Source organism: Dasypus novemcinctus, chromosome 13 (assembly GCF_030445035.2).
Source record: "Dasypus novemcinctus isolate mDasNov1 chromosome 13, mDasNov1.1.hap2, whole genome shotgun sequence".
NCBI classification, from domain to species: domain Eukaryota; kingdom Metazoa; phylum Chordata; class Mammalia; order Cingulata; family Dasypodidae; genus Dasypus; species Dasypus novemcinctus.
Genome location: NC_080685.1, coordinates 48,039,812 through 48,060,296, shown reverse-complemented (window position 1 = coordinate 48,060,296; position 20,485 = coordinate 48,039,812). Strand labels below are relative to the sequence as shown.

Genomic DNA, 20,485 nt, shown 5'->3' with positions numbered 1-20,485 from the left:
AAGGAGAGCCACCCCGCGTGAAAAAAGCACAGCTCACCCAAGAGTGGTGCCACACACACGGAGAGCTGACACAATAAAAAAGAGATGCAGTTTCCTGGTGCCACCTGGCAATGCAAGTGGATGCAGAAAAACACAGTGAACGGACACAGCAGACAACAAGGGGGAAGGAGAGAGAAATAAATAAAATAAATCTTAAGAAAAAAAAAAGAGGACTTATAAATCAAAGAAAGAATGCTTATGAAAACAAAGGACATGAAAAGACAGTTTACAGGAAAGGAAATACAAATTGCCAATAAACTAACATTTCCAAATTATGACCTAACTAGATATCTTTTTTTGTGGGAAGGGATTATTGGATTAGCAAAGATTGTAAACTGGTAATATCCCCTCATTAGAGAGGAAGTAGGATAAAGCACTCTCTTTTAACATTTGTGGAAGAATAAAATAACATATTTTTTTCATTATTATTAAGATAAAATATTACAATCCCTTGATGCAGTAGCAATTCCACTTCTGGAAATGTACCCTTTAGAAATACTAGCCTAGGTATGCAATGCAACATTTTTTATGTGGTGAAAGCTAGAAACAAACTGAATATCCATCAAGTGGTGAATGGCTAAATAAATTTATGATACATTCATAAACTGGAATGCCATATAGTTATTAAAAAGAATCAGGTAGGGAAATGGATGTGGCTCAACCAATTGGGCTCCCGTCTACCATATAGGAGGTCCAGGGTTCAATGCCCAGGGCCTCCTGGTGAAGGCAAGCTGGCCCATGCAGCAAGCTGGTCCACATGGGAACGCAGCACCCTGCAGGAGAGCCACCCTGTAAGAGAACTCTGCCTCACGCAGGAAAAAGCCACCCCACGCAGGAGTGCCAGCCAACACAGCGAACTGGCGCAGCAAGATGACGCAAGAAGAGACACAGAGGAGAGAAAATAAGATGATGTTAATAGCGGAGCTGAGGTGGCAAAAGAGAATAATAATTGCCTCTCTCTCACTTGGAAGATCCCAGGATCAGTTCCCAGAGCTGCCTAATGAGAATACAAGCAGACACAAAAGAACACACAGTGAATGGACAGAGAGAGCAGACAATGGGGGCGGGGAGAAATTAAAAATAAATAAATAAATCTTTAAAAAAGAAGAGTCAGGTAGATATATCTTTGAGGACATAGAAAACCCTAAAACAGATTGTTAAGTAAAACAGCAACTTGTAAAACAATATATATAATACAGTTCTATTATTATTTTAAAATGTATGTTATGTGTTAATATTTGCTCTCCTCTTCGCCAACCCCCCTCCACCCAAAGTGCATCAAATCCTTACCTGTCGATCTCTCTAGAGGAAAAAGGGAGGAAATCACTTGCCATGTTAGGTATTTACCTAACATGAGTGTTTTCTGAGTATGTACTATATTTACAAAATGATAAAGCAGTGGCAATGCCACAATAGCTATGTGTATACAGGGGAGTTAGTACAGATTTTGGAGTCATCCTGCCTGAATTTAAATCCTGGTCCTACTACAACCAGGTGGTATTTAATCTCTTTGTGGTCCAGTTTCCTCATCTATAATGAAGCTACTACTAGGATTACTGTGAGGTTTAAACAGTGCCTGACACTTGGGCAAAGCTCAAAAATTGGACTGTTATATCATTGAAATGTATAATACACACTATAATCCAAAGAGTTTTAAATTAAATAAAGTTGAATAGATAAATTATTGTTTTCAACTCTGGGAATAACTTCATATGAAATTAACATATCAACTTTAATGGTAATTAACTATGTTTGATTTCTTTTCCAACAATATAGCAGAATCCAATTTCCTTTTCCCTAATGAAAAGGAAACTGGATGGTCTAACTGAATATGACCTTTCATTTTTACCTTTATTAAAAATATTTGAAATAAATTTTCTTCAGCAGAAAAGAGTTAGAGGAAAATTCACCTATCTTTGATAATTATGAACATGAACTCTTATATAGTGCTATACAAGTTTAAAAACACAAAAATTAAAGATGAATCTATACTGAACTTATAATATGCTCAATAAGACATTTTATTCAGCTTAGATGGCTTATCACTGTAATAAATCTTCAAGATTGGGTATCTCCCTTTACTCCCAAGTCTCCAAAGATGATACTATTCTCTAACTATCTGGGTCCCTCCCCCACAAAAAAATGTCTCATTCAATGTTCTCTTTTTGAAACCAAATTCAAGACTTATTGGAGAATAAATATCTTATTGATTTTTATTATGAAACATCCATATGCTTCCAATCTAGGGGTTTTATTTTCATGTTTTCAAAAAGCAAAGTAAAAAAAGCTGCTTGGGAAACTTAAATTTAAGTAACATGAAAAAAAGTTTGATTCCTAAATAAAAACCAGTAGTGAACAGCAGAGGGTGGTGTTGATCAGAATTTAGAGCAAGGAATGGAGAAATGATATACTAGATCTCAATGCTACATTTTATGCAAGGGATAGTGAGTACTGCTGATCGCATTTATCAGTGCACAAGGAAAAACAAGAGAATTTGCTTGAATAGTTAGAATTCCCATTTTAAAGTGTCTGATTTTCATATATAAGCCAATTATGTAAGCTGAACTAGTATATTTTATGTATAAATAGCCACTTCAACTAGGCAACTAGGCGTCTCTAGAACTTCCCATTTGCCCCTCCAGACTAAACTTGTTGCTTGGGCTTTCCCCACTTCATGCCGGTCTAGTAACTTCTGTCTAATCTCACTATCCAAATTCTAGCTGGAGAGTCTGTGGTGTTAGGATAAGCAAGAAGGATACTGGGAAAAAGAGGATGGAGTTGAGGATATAGATGTATGGGATAAAGAGAAAGGAGGAAATGATCTTCCTGCCATTGACAGAAGACACTGAACCAAATAACTACTCCTTTCAGCAAGGTGAAGTGAATCAGAAGAGATACATGATAAATGTGGGGATGGAAAAGAAAAGGGGAAAAAGGAAAAAAGGATTTAAAGGGAGGATAAACAAGAGAAAAAGAAGAGAAACAAGGTAATTTAACCCCACCCTAAAGCTACACCTCATTTTATCACTCACAGAACTCCTTTTCAAAGTTCCACTCCTCTCGGGTTTGTCTTTCAGAGCATCCCTGTCCTGGGTGTTGCTACCAGTGTTTAAGAATTGGATGAATCCTTATATCATCCTCTACAGCAGCTTGCCAGGGAAGAGAACAGGTACAAAGGAATTTCCTATACCAGATTCAGGTCTGGAACACGAGGGTATGGATTACTGTTATTCAAGGAAAGAGTATTTAATTCACTCTTTTCCCCATTAAATGCATTATATATGGAGAGAACTGTGGGAAGATGGCAGAGTAGAAAGCTCTAAGAATTGGTCCCTCCATGAAAACAACAACGGAACTGGCAAAAACTGAATGAACTAGTTTGGAAATCCTGGAGTCTAGTGGAACACTTGAAGCATCTAGGAAGAGCTGGTTGAAGAGGCTGGTCAATTGTGGTAAAGATGGGTGAAATTCATCTTCCCTGTAGTGGTTACCATACACCATTCCTCAACCATGTGGAGGGTACCTGTGAGGACAGCAGCCCAAGTTCCTGCTGCAGCTTTCTGGTACCAGAATAGGCAATAAAGATCTTGTCCCCCCAAAACTGAAGGTGTATGGTCTAATTGCTAATTGCTGCTTTTAAACATGGGGACCAGCACAGAAGGTGGCCATTATTTCAACCCCCTACTGGCAGAAGTAGCGCAAGAGTCTTAAAGGGACAGTAGTCTTTTTCTTTTTCTATTTCCTTTTCTCTTTTGCTACGTTCTTTCGCACAAAAATAGCGTGGAAAAGTCACAATTTGTATGTCCAGAAAAAAAAAACAAACAAACCCAGCAATCCCAAAAATATAGATTCCCATATTTAACAACATAATACCCAGAACGTCCAGTTCTCATCAAAAAATTACAAAACACACAAAGAAACAGGAAAAAAAGAATTTGACAGAAACCACTGCTAAGAAAGCTCATGCACTGGAAATACAAGTCAAAGAGTTTAAATCAACTGTCTTAAAGATATTCAAGAAGCTCCATGATCTCCAAGCAGGATAAACTAAAAAAAAAAACAAAAAAAAAACACACCAAGACACATTAGAGGTGAAGCTGTCAAACATTTCAAAGACAAACAGAATTCTGAAAGAAACATGGCAAGCAATTTGTCATGTCCAAGAGACCTTCAGTAACATTAACAATGTATTTCTCATCAGAAATCAGGAAGGCCAAAGGACAATGGGATGACACATTTGTCTTAAAGAAAAAACTGTCAACCAAGATTTCTATATCTGACAAAATAATCCTTCAATAATGAAGGAGAAAGTAAGACATTTACACATAAATAAAACCTGAAGGAGTTCATTACCAGAAGACCTGCCCTACAAGAAATAAAATAGATGAACCTGATGATATCATGTTGATTGAAATAAGTCAGACACAAAAGGACAAATGCTGGATGATTTCTCTTATATGAAATACTTAGAATAAATAAATTCATAGGGACAGAAAGCAGAACAGTGGTAGCAGAGGCTGAATGGAGGAGGGAATGGGGCAATATGGCTTTATGTGTAGTTTGGGATGATGAAAATATTCTGAAGAGGTGAACATTAGGCAACATTGTCAAAATACTTAATGTCACAGAATTGTATATTTAAAAATGGTCAAAATGATTGTTATATTTTATAATAAAAATACATAATTTTAAAAAGTTACCATATATGACTATTTGGTCTTGATACCACTAATCCTTAATTTAGAGTTAAGTGTTAAATAGAATATGGAGGGCCAGTCTAAGAAAAAAGGCATTATATATATATATATAATTTTTTAGGAAAATGAGCTATAATTCCCAATAATCATATTACAAACACATTTTAGAGCACATTCTATTTCATAAATAGGATGAAAATTCAACACTACATTCAACTTTTTGAAGTCAAAATAGAAGATAAGTATATATTCAGTTTTAAAAAACTGATGCATATACATACACACTTATACATTACATCACTACAAGTTGCAATGGATTGGTGAAGAAAAGACAGAAATTCATGTAACATTTACATAAACTATATATCTTTTTAAAAATATAAACTATATTAAAAAGAGAAAAGACAGAAAGATGGATTTTGGCTAGATTGAGAACACTTTAAATAACTTAAGGTCTCATGAGTTAGAATTTTATTCCGGGGTAGAAAAGAATTAAAGGATTCTTAAGAATACCTTAACCAATCAGTATGTGAACTCTAGAGATATTGAGAGTAGTCAGGAGTCTAACATAGTGCTCTGGGTGAGTAATGATAAACTGAAATGATCCAAAGATAAACAAAAGAAGAAACAAATTAAAACCATTTTAAATAGACTGATGGACAGATTCAAATGAGATTTAGTAACAATTAAATATGAGCAATTGTTTTAAAGTGCTGTTAGACTATATTTTACCTGTATATCTGTCTGTGTCATCTGCTCAGCTAACTGTAAACAAGAATGGAAGGAAAAAAGAATGTCTTCACACAAACTAGTAATTATATCTTTGTGTTTCAACTGGCTCTTTATAACCGACTGGTGCTTAAGGCTCTGCCTAAATGAAATAAAAAAAAAAAAATCACCATAAACAACAAAGCAAGTAACTTAGGGCCATAAAATATTTCTTTACAGAATATACAAGAATTACAATGCATCATATAAACATGGTATAATTAAGAGGTCCCTACTTTATAGCCGAAGATGGTCTGATTAAATGCAAATTATTTATTTTTTCTTGTAAAATTCTAACTGAACTACCACTATGTGCCAGGCACTCTGCTAGGTGCTAGGGGTAGAGAGGTGAATTAAATGGACACAATCTGCCCTGTCTGCATGGAGACTGTGGTCTAGCATGAAAGAGAAAATGAAATAATTATAAGAATAATTAAGTATAGTTGTGATGAATGCTTAGATAGAAAAGTCTAATGTGTTATGGGAGCATACAACAGGAAGACCTAATTTATTTGTAGAGTGAGAATGGCACAGAATGCTACCATAAAGATGTGACATCAAAAATGAGATAAAGAGTTAATGAGGTGTGGAGTTGTAGGGGAAGGAGTACATCCCAGGCAGAGGAAAAAGCCATGAAACAATTCTGGGGCAGGAGATTGTGGTATGTTTGAAGAATTAAGAACTGGAAGAGGAAAATGGTATATGTGAGGAACCAAGAGCATATCAATATGCTGAAGTGTAGAGGCAGGAGGCAGAGAGGCATTAGGTTGTTACTTAGTAAAACAGGATCACTATTAAGGAGTAGAGTAACATAACTTGATTTACATTTTTAAAGGATCACTCTGAATGGTGGGTAGAAAATGAGTTGGAAGGGGGCAGAAGTGGAAGATATTTAATAATGATAGCAATGTTGCTAATTTATTGAGAACTCACTACATGCCAGACATGGTTGTAAGCATTTTACACTTGTAAACTCTATTCATTCTGACATTCAAGAAGGAGCTATTAATATCACTCTCATTTTCAGATGAACTGAGGTTCAGAGAAAACCAAACTGCCCAAGGGGGCAAGACCAGTGATTTTAGAACGGCTCTGAAATGATAGTCTTAAACACTACACTATTACTGTTGAAAACTTAATGACCAGGTGATCCAAGAAAAGCACCTAACCTAAAAATTAACATGGACCTTTAATATTTTATGCATGTTTATAAAATAAAGATTCTTAACCATTTTTACATCTTCAACCATATATCCCCAACCCTAAAAATCTGATGAAAGCAATGGTACCCTCCTTAGTAACTCTCATAAAGCTCCAGTTTCACAATATCAAAACTCTTATTTAATTGTAATGAAACTTGACCTTTAAAGTATATAATCAATCGATTGAATATGGCTCTAATTTTAATTATTAATCACCTACACCTGGAAATAGACTACTTGATAGTCAAACAAAAGTGGCAACAAATAGTTAAGTCTATTCCAGAAGTAAGAGCTAACTTGGTAGAATATTTTATAGGCAGAAGGGTAAGGAAGTCTAATTTGGCCTTGAATTATCAGAAAGTACTATCTGTGACCATTACACACACCTACAACAAAATGTTTCAAGTGTTATTTAAGAAAAATTATAAGTAAAAATATAGAATATAGAAAATATCCTATAAAAAGTAAAAATCAAAACCAACTTACTTTATTATAAACTTCCAAGTATTGGCATGAAATGCATGGTCCATACTGGAAATAACACAGCAGATATCCAACAATGAATGAATCACTACAAAGAAAGATAACAGAACTCTTAGAACTTTCAAATGTACATATGAAGTGAGTGTCCCCTTTATTTAAAAGTAGCTACTGAGCATATTTGACATTTGATTAAATTAAAATAGGTAGCACAATTTGAAAACAATTTATAGCTGCAATTTCTGCCTATTTTTGCACAATTATTTATCTCCTAAGCAGTTTACTCAGCTATAGTCACATACCCTACAATCTATCTAAAGCGAATAATCAATGGCTTTTAGTATCATCACAATGTTGTGCACTCGTCACAAAAAATTTTAGTATTTCATTACTCCAAAAAGAAAAACTCGACACCACTTAGCAGGCTTTCCCTAGCCCTATATACCACTAATCAAATATCATCTTTATAAATTGATCTATTATTTACATTTTATATAACTGGAATCATACAGTATGTTACACAATAAATTTAGTTCATAGTAACACAATCTTATTATTTGTTTTTTTGTGTCTGGCTTGTTTCAGTCAACATTATGTCCTCCAGGTTCATCCATGTTGTCATATACTTTACAACTTGATTTCTTCTTACGGCTGCACAATCGTCCATTGTGTGAATATACCAGTTTGTTTATCCATTCATCAGTTGAAGGACACCTGAGTTGTTTCCAGCTTTCGGTAATCATAAATAATGCCATTATGAACGTAGGTGTGCAGATGTCTATTCTTGTCACTGACTCAGTTCTTCTGGGTATATACCCAATAGTGATATTCCAGAGTCATGTGCAAATCTGTATTCAGCTTCTTGAGGAAACGCCAAATAGTCCTACACAGTGGCTGTACCATTCTGCATTCCCACCAATAGTGAATAAGTGTTCCTAACTCTCCATATCCTCTCTAACACTTGTACTTCTCTGTCTTTTTAATAGTGGCCATTCTAATAGCTGTGAAATGATATCTCATTGTAGCTTTGATTTGCATTTCCCTAATCGTTAGTGATGGTGAACATTTTTTTCACGTGATGTTTTGCCATTTGTATTTCTTCTTTGGACAAATGGCTATTCAAGTCTTTCATCCATTTTTTTAATTGGGTGGTTTGTTTTTTTATAGTTGAGTTTCAGCCTCTCTTTATATATCATGGCTATTAAACCATTATAGGACATGTGATTTCCACATATTTTCTCCCATTGAGTTGGTTGTCTTTTCACCCTTTTGACAAAGTCCTGTGAGGTACAGAAGCGTTTAATTTTGAGGCAGTCCCATTTATCTGTTTTCCTTTGTTGCATATGCTTTGGGCATAAAGTCCAAGAAACCACCAATTACCACAAGGTATTTAAGGTATTTCCCTACATTTTCTTCTAGTAGTTTTATGATCCTGGCTTTAAGATTTAGGTCTTTGATCCACTTTGAGTTGACTCTTGTATAGGGAGTGAGACAGGGGTAGTCCTCTTTCAATTTTTTGGTTAAAGCTAGCCACTTATCTCAGCACCATTTGTTGAAAAGACTGTTTTGTTCCATTACCATGGATTTGGTAAGTTTGTTGAAAACCAGTTAACCTTAGAAGTGAAGTTTTATTTCTGGACTCTCAGTTCTATTCCACTGATCATTGTGTCTATCTTTATGCTAGTACCATGCTGTTTTGACTACTTTAGCTTTGAAATATTTCAAGGTCAGACAGTGAAATTCATGTCATGTTGCTCTTCTTTTTTAGAATGCATTTGGCTACTCAGGGGCATCTTCCCTTTCAAATGAATTTGGTAATTGCCTTTTCAATTTACGTGAAGTAAGTTGTTGCAATTTTTATTGGTATTGCATTGAATCTATAAATCAGTTTGGGTAGGATTGACATCTTCATAATATTTAGTCTTTCAATCAATGAACACGGAATGCCTTTCCATTTGTTTAGGTCTTCATTCATTTCTTTTAGCATTACTTTGTAGTTTTCTGCATATAGGTCCTATACTTTTTTGGTTAAATTGATTCCTAGGTATTTGAGTCTTTGTGTTGCTATTGTAAATGGAATTTCCCCCCTGATTTCCTCCTCAGATTGTTTCACACCAGTGTACAAAAACATTACTGATTTTTGTGTTAGTCTTGTATCCTGCCACTTTGTTGAACTCAGTTATTAGCTCAAGCAGCTTTGTCGTAGACATTTCAGAGTTTTCTAAACATAGGATCATGTCATCTACAAATAATGAGAGTTTTACTTCCTCTTTCCTATTTGGATGCCTTTTTTTCTTGTCTAATTGCTCTAGCTAGAAATTCTAGCACAATGTTGAATAACAATGGTGACAGTGGGTATCTTTGCCTGTTTTCAATCTTAGATGGAAAGCTTTCAACCTTTCCCAATAAGCACAATGTTGGCTGTGGGTTTCTCACATATACCTTTTATTATATTGAGGAATTTGCCTTCTATTCCTATTTTTTGAAGAGTTTTTATCAAGAAAGGATGTTGGATATTGTCAAACACCTTTTCTGCATGAACTGAGATGATCATGTGGTTTTTTTCCCCTTCAATTTGTTAATGTGGTGTATTATATTGATTGATTTTCTTATGTTGAATTGGACTTGCATACCAGGGATAAATCCCACTTGGTTTTGAAGTGTATGTCTTTCGATATGCTGCTGGGTTCGATTTGGAAGTTTTTGTTAAGAATTTTTACATCTATGTTCATTAGAGAGATTCGTCTATAATTTTCTTTTCTCTAGTGTCTTTACCTGGCTTTGGTATTAGGGTGATGTTGTTGGCTTCATAAAAATGTGTTGGTAATTTTAACTCTTCAATTTTTTGGAAAAGTTTGAATGAGATTGATGTTACTTCGTTTTGAAATGCTTGGTAGAATTCACCTGAGAAGTTATCTGGTCCTGGATTTTCTTTGCTGGGAGATTTTTGATGAGGGATTCAATCTCTTTAAATAAGATTGGTTTGTTAAATTCTTGTAATTCTTGTGCATTTCTAGGAATTTGTCCATTTCATCTAGGTTGTCAATTTTGTTGGCATAATATCCTCTTAAGATCCTTTTTATTTCTGTGAGGTTAGTCATAACTTCCTCCCTTTCATTTCTGATTGTATTTCTTTGCATCTTCTCTCCTTTTCTCTTACATAGTCTAGAGCTAGGGGTTTGTCAACTGTATTTATCGTCTCGAAAAACCTGCTTTTGATTTTGTTGATTTTCTCTCTTGCTTTTTTTTAATCTCATTTATTTCTGCTCTAATCTTTTTTTTTTAAAGATTTATTTTTTCTCTCTGCTTCCCGCCCCTGCCCCAGTTTTCTGTTCTCTGTGTCTATTTGCTGCATGTTCTTCTTTGTCCACTTCTGTTGTCAGCAGCTCAGGAATCTGTGTTTCTTTTTGTTGCGTCATCTTGTTGTGTTAGCTCTCCGTGTATGCAGCACCATTCCTGGGCAGGCTGAACTTTCTTTCGCGCAGGGCAGCTCTCCTTATGGGGTGCACTCCTTGCGCATGGGGCTCCCCTACGCAGGGGACACCCCTGCGTGGCACGGCACTCCTTGTGTGCATCAGCGCTGTGCATGGGCCAGCTGCACACAGGTCAAGGAGGTCCAGGGTTTGAACCGTGGGCCTCCCATGTGGTAGACGGACGCCCTAACCACTGGACCAAGTCTGCTTCCCTCTGCTCTAATTTTTATTATTTCTTTCCTTCTGCTTGCTTTGGGATTGGTTTGGTATAATTTTTTTCATTTCTCTAGTTGTTCACTTAAATCTTTGAGTCTAGTTCTTTCTAATATAGTCATTTAGATATATAAATTTCCCTCAAGGCTGCCTTCAATGTATCCCATAAGTTTTGATAAGCTGTGTTTTTGTTTTCATTTGTCTCAATATATTTAATGATTTCACTTGTAACTTCATTTTTGATCCACTGATTATTTAAGAGTGTTGTTTAGCCTCTACGCATTTGCAAATTTACTTTTTTCTTATCTATTGCTGATTGCCAGTTTCATTGCATTATGATCTGAAAAGGTGCTTTGTATAATTTCAGTCTGTTTATATTTGAGAGCTGCGCTGAGCCCTAACATGTGGTCTATCCTGGAGAAAGGGCACTTGAGAAGAATGTATATAATCTGCTGAGTTTCGATGCAACATACTGTATATGTCTGTTAGGTCCAACTCCTTTATCATATTGTTCAAGTTCTCTGTTTCCTTGTTGATCTTCTGTCTAATCATTCTGTCTAATGATGTGAGTGGAGAACTGAAGTCTCCAGCGATTATTGTAGAGATGTCTATTTCTCACTTCAGTTTCCCCAGAGTTTGTCTTATTGTATTTTGGGACACCCTGGTTAGATGCATATTTATTTGTAACTACTATTATCTTCCTATGGATTGTCCCTTTTATTAATATATAGTGGCCCTCTGTACCTCTTATACCTTTTGTGCATTTAATGCCTGTTTTGTCCAATATTATTATAGCTACCCCCGCTATTTTTCGGTTATTCACATGGAGTAAGGCTTTCTGACCTTTCACTTTCAGCTGGTTTGTATCCCTGGGTATAAGGTGCGTTTCTTGTAAGCAGCATATGGATGGCTCACGTTTTTTTAATCCATTCTGTCACTCTATATGTTTTTATGGGGAGTTTAATCCATTCACATTCAATGACATTACTGTAAATGCATTATTTACTTCCACCATTTTCTTCTTTGGTTTTCATATGTCATATCGTATTTTTGTCTGTCTCTTTACTCTTTTGGTTATTCTTCCTACTATTCTTTTTTCTATACTCTCCTCCAAGTCTCTCTCTCCTTTTTCTTTCAGGCTCTAAGGCTTTTAATATTTCCTGCAAGGTGCATTCTTTTTTTCAAAATCTCTTAGTTTGTTTGTGAACATTTTATACTCACCTTCGTTTCTAAAGAACAGTTTTACTGATAAAGAATTCTTGGCTGGCAGTTTTTCTTTCAGTATCCTAATTGTACCACTTGTCATTTCGCCTCCATGGTTTTTTTTTTTTCCATGAAAATAAATTTTATTATTACAAAATCAGTATACATTCATTGTATAACATTTTTAAAAATCAACTTGGTGGAGGTATGATGTATATACAATAACACTCACACATTTCAAGCAAACATTTTTGACAAATACTATCTTTTTTTTATGCTTGTGATTTTTTCTGCCCACTTATTTTTTAAAAGATACTTCGATTACATAAATATTACAGAGAATATATAGGGGATCCCCACATGACACCTTGATGGTTTCTGATGAGAAATCCATGCTAAGTCTTACTGGGCATCCAGACATGTGACCTTCTTAGTAGTATGTGTCTTACAGTAGGTCTATTCAGATTTATTCTGATTGGGGTATGGTATGCTTCTTGGACATGTAAATTCAGTTCTTTTTTGAGAGTTGGAAATTTTCTCCTATTATTTCCTCAAATATTCTTTCTGCTCCCTTTCCCTTCTCTTCTCCTTCTGGAACTCCCATGACACATCTGTTGTTGCGTTTTATGTTGTCTTTCAACTCCCTGAGCCCCTGCTCAATTTTTTCCATTCTTTTCTCTCTCTGTTCTTTTCTCTTTCTCCCCTTTCCTGGGGCAGTGGATTCCTGGCACTCCCTTTGTCTGTAGCCAGCCCAAGAGCTTGAGAATTCTAAAGTATCTTAGTGTTGGGGAGGTTGATGGCAGTAGCATCAGCTGGTTTCAACTTACAGTTTTGCTGTCGTCATGATTCTCCTCCCTTGTTCCTCTCTATTCTGGGCAGTGTTCAAATTTTGCTGGGTGTCCTAAATCCTAGAAGAACTTTTCCAGGCCATTTCAGGCTGTCCTCTAGCTATTTTTCTGGCAGAGAAGAGAGTCCCACGTCTTTCTAGTCCACAATCATCCTGGAAGTCCTCTCTTATAATTTAGAGGACTGTTTTTCAAACTCTGGGTAATAATCCATTAGTGAGGGATGAAATCAGTTTGGTAAGTTACAATCAGTAATTTTTTAAAAATGAAAGAAAATACAATAGTGTACATCACATGTAGAAAGATATTATTTCATGTACAATAATTAAATGTGGATGGGCATGTATAAACACACCTTTTAAACAGACACATACATAGATATTTGTGTTCTGTATAGCAATATAAAATGCACTTCTTACTAAGGGTTATGATTAAAAATATCTGAAAGCTACTAGCTCAGATAGAGGATATAAAATTGCATACCTTTATTTTGTTAACAGTTGTGGGGAAATTACCTATGAATGTTGAACGTTAAATGAATATATAAATCTATCTTAAGGCATCAAAAATAAGTTTTACAAATTCCAAAATTTAAAAGACTACTATCCAGTATGATTTAAATTATTTTTGTACTCATAATGAGTAACTAAAACATCACAAATCTTAGAACCATGTAGGCCTCAATAATTTTATAACATCATAGACAATGGGCATTATAGCCTAACCAGGTTAAGTTTTTTTCACTTACCCATCACCATATCCAAAATATTATCATTCTCATCTATCAAAGGTTCCAAGCAAACCATATCCAACAATTCCATTAGCTGCTTTTGAAGAGAATAGGCCTCCTTGAAAAGAGCCTGGAGAAGGTCTGAAACCAGGTGTAAACGCCCAGAATATACAGATTCACTGTTCTGGTCACAAGCACATAAAAATGAGAGAAAAAGTAAACCATAAAAAGCTGAAGAGCTAAATTTATTTTAGTTCATATTATCAAAGATCTTAAATTTAATGCTCATTACTGAATCACATATTCATTCATTAAACAAATGTTTAGTGACTTCATTATGTATGGTGCACTTAAAAAAAGATGCAAGCATATATAAAACATGACTTCTGATTTCTATGATTTTGCAAATAAAGAACTAAAAGAGAGCTAAATAACATTAGCTATCAGTTGCATGACACTATAGTACCCTCTTCCTAAAGAGAAGCAGTAATTAAAAGGTGATTTTTATTCACCCAACAAATAGCAATATCAGAACTGCATGAGAGCATAAATCACAGGCCATCTTTTACACCTTACAGCTGCCTCAAGAATGCAGGGATTGACTAAGTGTTAACTTTCCTTCACAGGCACCAAATCATTAATGAACTCCTCTGCTCCACCAATGCCAGACAGAACTACTTCAGGATCCCTGTGACTCAACACAAATTCCTATCATCTTATTCTTTATAGAGGGGAAATAAGATTTTTACAAAAACAAATCTCTACTCTTTATGACCTTTCTTTCTCTTCTTTTGGAATTATTTAAATATATGGTCTTTGCTCTATGGAAGTTATATTCCAATAATATAGGTTAAAATGTAAAAAACTTATAAACACTACTTAATTTGGCCCCTTTACCAATGGATTCTAGGCCTTTTAAAAACATGCTTTGGAAGTGGACTTGGCCCAATGGACAGGGCATCTGCCTACCACATGGGAGGTCCGCGGTTCAAACCCCGGGCCTCCTTTACCCGTGTGGAGCTGGCCCACACGCAGTGCTGATGCACGCAAGGAATGCCCTGATACGCAGGAGTGTCCCCCGCACAGGGGAGCCCCACGCTCAAGGAGTGCACCCTGTAAGGAGAGCCACCCAGCGCAAAAGTGCAGCCTGCCCAAGAATGGCACCGCATACACAGAGAGCTGACACAACAAGATGACAAAACAAAAAGAAACCCAGATTCCCGGTGCCGCTGATAAGGATAGAAGCGGTCACAGAAGAACACACAGTGAATGGACACAGAGAGCAGACAACTGGGGTGGGAGAGAAAGGGGAGAGAAATAAATAAAAAAATAAATCTTTTTTTAAAAAAATAAATAAAACATGCTTAAACCCATTACTCACCTTACAATGTACAAATGTACTTTTAATTACATGAAGGACTGAGGAGGGGAGACTATGAATATTTTCTAGAATGATAGATTCCTGGGTGGTACAGACATGCTGAACACATCCTGTAAGAGCTCCTAAGACCTGCACCATTGTCTGGAAATAAGGAAAGAAGTTTCAAATATAAAAGGTGTCAGACATTATGCAAGGTGCTAGGGATACAACAATCAAGAAAACATGCTATATTTCCCCTTTTATAGAGCTGCAATCTATCAGAACTGTAAATATTGGAACAACTGGCTAGTCAGTAGAAAAAGAAAAATAGTTGGAATCCTATCCCACACAACAAAGCACGTGGCAGGTTCTACACATATGCCTTGAAATGACATACAGGGCATCCTATCTTGATTACTTGTCTTCCTGTAAGGGTTCCATAGACTCCTCTGCCAGTCAGGTGAAAACCACAGACCCTTTTTCAGGATGTAGCAGCAGATAATTTTAAGACACTCGACATCAGCATGTCTTTAAATTAAATTTTAGGATTACTCAAAATTACGTTTTATAACTTTCCCATAAATTCAATACCTGATAACCTAACACAGTTCAACATCTGCTCAAACAGTCATTTTTGGCAAACATTTAGATATCTGAGTTTTCCCAAGGTGTCATAAAACCATCTCCGCCATCCTTACCAGCCTTTTTGCAGGCAGTTCTCCACTGCATTCAGAAAACAATACATCAAAATAAAAATCATATTAAGTCCATACTTCATTGTGAGTTATTTGGTAAATATATTACACCTGCATCAACACAGCCTCACAAGAATGTTTTTAAATGCATAAAATAAAATTACAAAAGAAATCAGTTATATATATTGAAATACAGTCATTAAAGTAAAAAACATGTAATACTATACATATGTATTTCTTTCATAACACATTAAATAATAATCCAATACATCAAAAATATAGGAAAGTTAGAGTTAAATTTTATTTTTTAAAGACATGTCAATGTGCAGACTGTTGTTGTTCATCTTAAAAAAGAACATTCAACTGTGGTGTAGTATTTGACAAGGCAACACACAATCATAATGAACATCTAATTGAGTTGATTTTTTTCAATTCAAGCTCACAGACACCCTGAAATTTTGCATGGACGGGGATCCATGGACCCCTGGTTAAGAACTCCTAGTTTACATAGTTAAACAGCACGAAATAGTACCAAAAACCCAGAATTTGTGCTTCTATATTCATATCTTTAATTCTATCAATTTAATTCTGGCATTAACTATTTACATAAAAAATATATGGCTAATTAATACCAGTAAAAAAGTTCCCACTTGCTTTAAAGCTCTTCTCTCTCTCACTCCAATTATTTGACTTACTTTTAAAATATTCCTTAGTGTGCTCTGGATTTCTGAATTTTGGCTGGACAGTTCTCTTGCTTGACTGGTTAATTCATAGGTCATGCCATCAAATAATTCCACAGTCTGTGAGAACAAAGCAAAGTATAATAGGAATAACTGAAAAAGAAACAGAAAAATAGCTAGAGGACAGGCTGCAACAGCCTGGGAAAAAAATCATCTAGGATTTAGGACACCAGATGAAGGCTGGACACCACCCAGAGGAGAGAAGGACAAAGGAAGGGAATCACAACCACAAAACTGTGAGGTGAAACCAGCAGCTACTGCTGCCAGCACCCTCCCCCACACTAAAGACCCTTTAGAATAATCAGGGCTCTAGGCCTGTGGCTACAGACATAGGGGTCTCCAAGGATCCAACACCCCATGAAAGGGGACAGAGGAGGACACAGCCTAAAGCTGACTCAGTTTTTGACTCACAAATTTGGTCTGCAGTGTCCCAGACCTTCCAGGCTGTGTCAGGCCATGCCACTGTTTGCCTCCAGAGCCACCAAGGGACTAAAGACATATGACCTCCTAATCTCCTTCTCTACTAACCAGGACTGATTGTTGAGGAAGCAGAGGAGAGTGTAAATACTTCCTACCCTCGAAAAGGGAGGCAACTGCCAATGAAAACTGGGGAACTGTCTAAACTACCTATGAGAAAGTTGGAATTACAAGGCTATTAACCTTCAGGCAGGAAGCTCTATCACACTGATCCAGTCTGTGTTGCAACACACACTCCAACCAGGTACTGAACTGAGAGGGCTGCCAAAGAGCGCCATCTGAGAAAATTAAACATAAGAAAGAGGCTTTTTCCAGCCTTTACAGCCTCCCTCCCCAATGCCCTAGGAAGTTGGTCAGCAACCAATTACTGGGTTCACAGCCCAGTTTTGGACAACTAGCAGGGATAACCATAATGATCCAGGTGGAGCCAAGAATCAAAGAGCAGTGGTAACACACAGCCTCCTGCCACTAAATCCCTACAAAAGAGAAAGAAATCTGAGTAAACTACATCCTAACCAGATGTCTAGACATCAACAAAAATTTATGAGCCATACCAAGAAAATGGAAGACATGGCCCAAGAAAAGAAATATATCAAAGCCCCAGAACAGACGCAGGATTTGAGAGAATTAGCAAGATGCGCACAAACTTGAAAATCAGATTAATGAGTTGAACGACAATATGGCTAAAGAGATAAACAACATCAAGAAGACACTGAATGAGCACAAAGAAAAATCTGAAATCCTGAAGAGAAAAATAACAGGAGTCATGGGAATGAAAGACACAATAGGGGAGATCAAGAACACATTAGAGGCATACAACAGCACACTCCAAATAAGAGAAGAATAAGTGATACAGGAAACAGAACAGTTAAAATTGAAGAGAGAAAAGAAGAGAGAGAAAGAATGGAAAAAATTGAGTAGGGGCTCAGAAAGTTGAATGACAACATGGAACAGAACAACATACATACCATGGAAGTTCCAGAAGGAGAAGAGAAAGGAAAAGGGGCAGAAAATTCCCCAATTCTCATGAAAGAACTAAATTTACATGTCCAAGAAGTGCACCATACCCCAATCAGAATAAATCTGAACAGACCTACTCTAAGACACATACTACTCAGAAGGTCAGATGTCAAAGATAAAGGGAAAATTCGGAAAGCAGCAAGGGAAAAGCAAAGCATCACATACAAGGGCCCAGTAAGACTAAGCATGGATTTCTCATCAGAAACCATGGAGGTTAGAAGACAGTGGTATGATACAATTAAGATACTGAGAGAAAAATTGCCAGCTGAGAATTCTTTATCAGCAAAAGCTGTCCTTCAGATATGAAGGTGAGTATAAAATATTCACAAACAAATAGAAACTAAGAGAGTTAGCAAAAAGAATACACCTTTGCAGAAAATATTAAAGGAAGCCTTAGAGCCTGAAAGATAAAGACATGAGAAACAGGCTTGCAGGAGAGTATAGAAGAAAAGAATAGCTGATACGATCATAAAAGAGTAGTAAAAGACACAAATAAGATATGACGTATGAAAACCAAAGAAGAAAATGATGTAGGTAAATAATGCATTATCATTGAATGTGACTGGATTAAACTCCCCAATCAAAAGATAAAGACTGACAGAATGGATGAAAAAACATGAGTCATCCATATGCTGCTTAAAGGAAACTCACCTTATACCCAGGATTACAAACCAGCTGAAAGTGAAAGGCTGGAAAAAGATACTCCACACAAATAGTAGCCAAAAAAAGACCAGGGGTAGCTATACTAATAACGGACAAAACAGATGTTAAATGCAAAAAAGTTATAAGAGGTATAGAAGGCCATTATATGTTAATAAAAGGAAAAATCTACCAGGAAGATATAAAAGTCATAAATATCTGAACACCTAACCAGGGTGCCCCAAAATACACGAGACAAACTCTGGGAAAACTGAAGTGAGAAAGAGACATCTCTACAATAATCACTGGAGACTTCAACACTCCACTCAAATAATCAGATAGAACTAGACAGAAGATCAACAAGGAAACAGAGAACTTGAACAATATGATAAAGGAGTTAGACCTAACAGACATATACAGAATGTTGCATTGAAACTCAGCAGGTTATATATATTCTTCTCAAGTGCCCGTGGATCTTTTTCCAGGGTAGAACACATGTTAGAGCTCAGTGCAGCTCTCAATAAATACAAAAAGACTGAAATTATACAATGCACCTTTTCAGATCATAATAGAATCACACTTGAAATAAACAGTAGGAAAAAATAATTTTGCTAATGTGTGGAGGCTAAACACCACACTCCTAAATAATCAGTGAGTCAAAGAAGAATTGCAAGTGAAATCAGTAAATACATTGAGACAAATGAAAACAAGAACACAACTTATCAAAACGTATGGGATTCATCAAAGGCAGTCCTGCGAAGGAAATTTATAGCCCTAAATGCCTAAATTAAAAAAGAAGAAAGAGCTAAAATCAAAGATGTAACTGAACTAGAGAAAGTAGAAAAAGAAAAGCAAACCTCTCCCAAAGCAAGCCGAAGGAAAGAAATAGTAAAGATGAGAGCAGAAATAAATGAAAGTGTTAACAACAACAACAAAACAATAAAGAAAATCAACAAAACCAAAAGCTGATTCTTTAGGATCAATGAAACTGACAAACCCCTAGTTAGACTACCAAAGAAAAAAAGGAGAGAAGATGCAAATAAACACAATCAGAAATGAAAGGGAAGAAGTTACAACTGACCCCACAGAAATAAAAAGGATCATAAGAGGATATTAGGAGAAACTGTATGCCAACAAACTAGACAGCCTAGATGAAACAGACAAATTCCTAGAAATGCACAAACAATGGACACTGATGTTACAAGAAATACAAGAACTTAAACCAATCCCCTTTATACAGATTAAATTCATCATCAAAAACCTCCCAGCAAAGAAAAGTCTAGGACCAGATGGCTTCACAGGTGAATTCTACCAAGCATTTCAAAAAGAATTAACAATATCATTTAAACTCCTCCATAAAACTGAAGAGGAGGGAAAATTACCCAACACATTTTATGAAGCTAACATCACCCTAATACCAAAGCCAGATAATGATAGTACAAGAAAAGAAAATCACAGACCACTTTCTCTAATGAACACAGATGCAAAAATTCTCAACAAAGTCCTTGCAAATTGAATACAGCAGCATATCAAAAGACATATACATCACACCAAGTGGAATTTATTCCTGGTGTGTAAGCTAGTTCAATGTAAGAAAATCAATGAAATACACCACATTAACAAATTAAAGGGAAAAAAACACAATTATCTCAGTTCACACAGAAAAGGCATTCAACAATATTCAGCACCCTTTTTTGATAAAAACACTTCAAAAGATAGGAATAGAAGGTAAATTCCTCAATATGATAAAAGGCATATATGAGAAACCCACAGTGAACATCGTACCCAATGGGGAAAGGCTGAAAGCCTTCCCTCTAAGATCGGGAACAACACAAGGATGCTCACTGTCACCATTGTCATTCAACATTGTGCTAGAACTTCTAGCTAGGGCAATTAGACAAGGA

General features: G+C 36.0%; 1 protein-coding gene across 2 annotated transcripts in view; it reads right to left on the bottom strand.

Moving 5' to 3' along the window:
- Window positions 1-20,485, bottom strand: part of FIRRM (FIGNL1 interacting regulator of recombination and mitosis) — a 69,988-nt gene that overhangs the window by 41,362 nt on the left and 8,141 nt on the right. For both annotated transcript variants that reach the window (XM_004464153.5, XM_004464154.5), the window contains 5 exons: window positions 16,401-16,505; window positions 15,032-15,172; window positions 13,669-13,834; window positions 7,193-7,277; window positions 5,469-5,607 (listed from right to left, as the gene is read on the bottom strand). In XM_004464153.5, coding sequence (XP_004464210.1) covers window positions 5,469-5,607; window positions 7,193-7,277; window positions 13,669-13,834; window positions 15,032-15,172; window positions 16,401-16,505 — 636 coding nt within the window. The remainder of the gene's footprint in view (window positions 1-5,468; window positions 5,608-7,192; window positions 7,278-13,668; window positions 13,835-15,031; window positions 15,173-16,400; window positions 16,506-20,485) is intronic.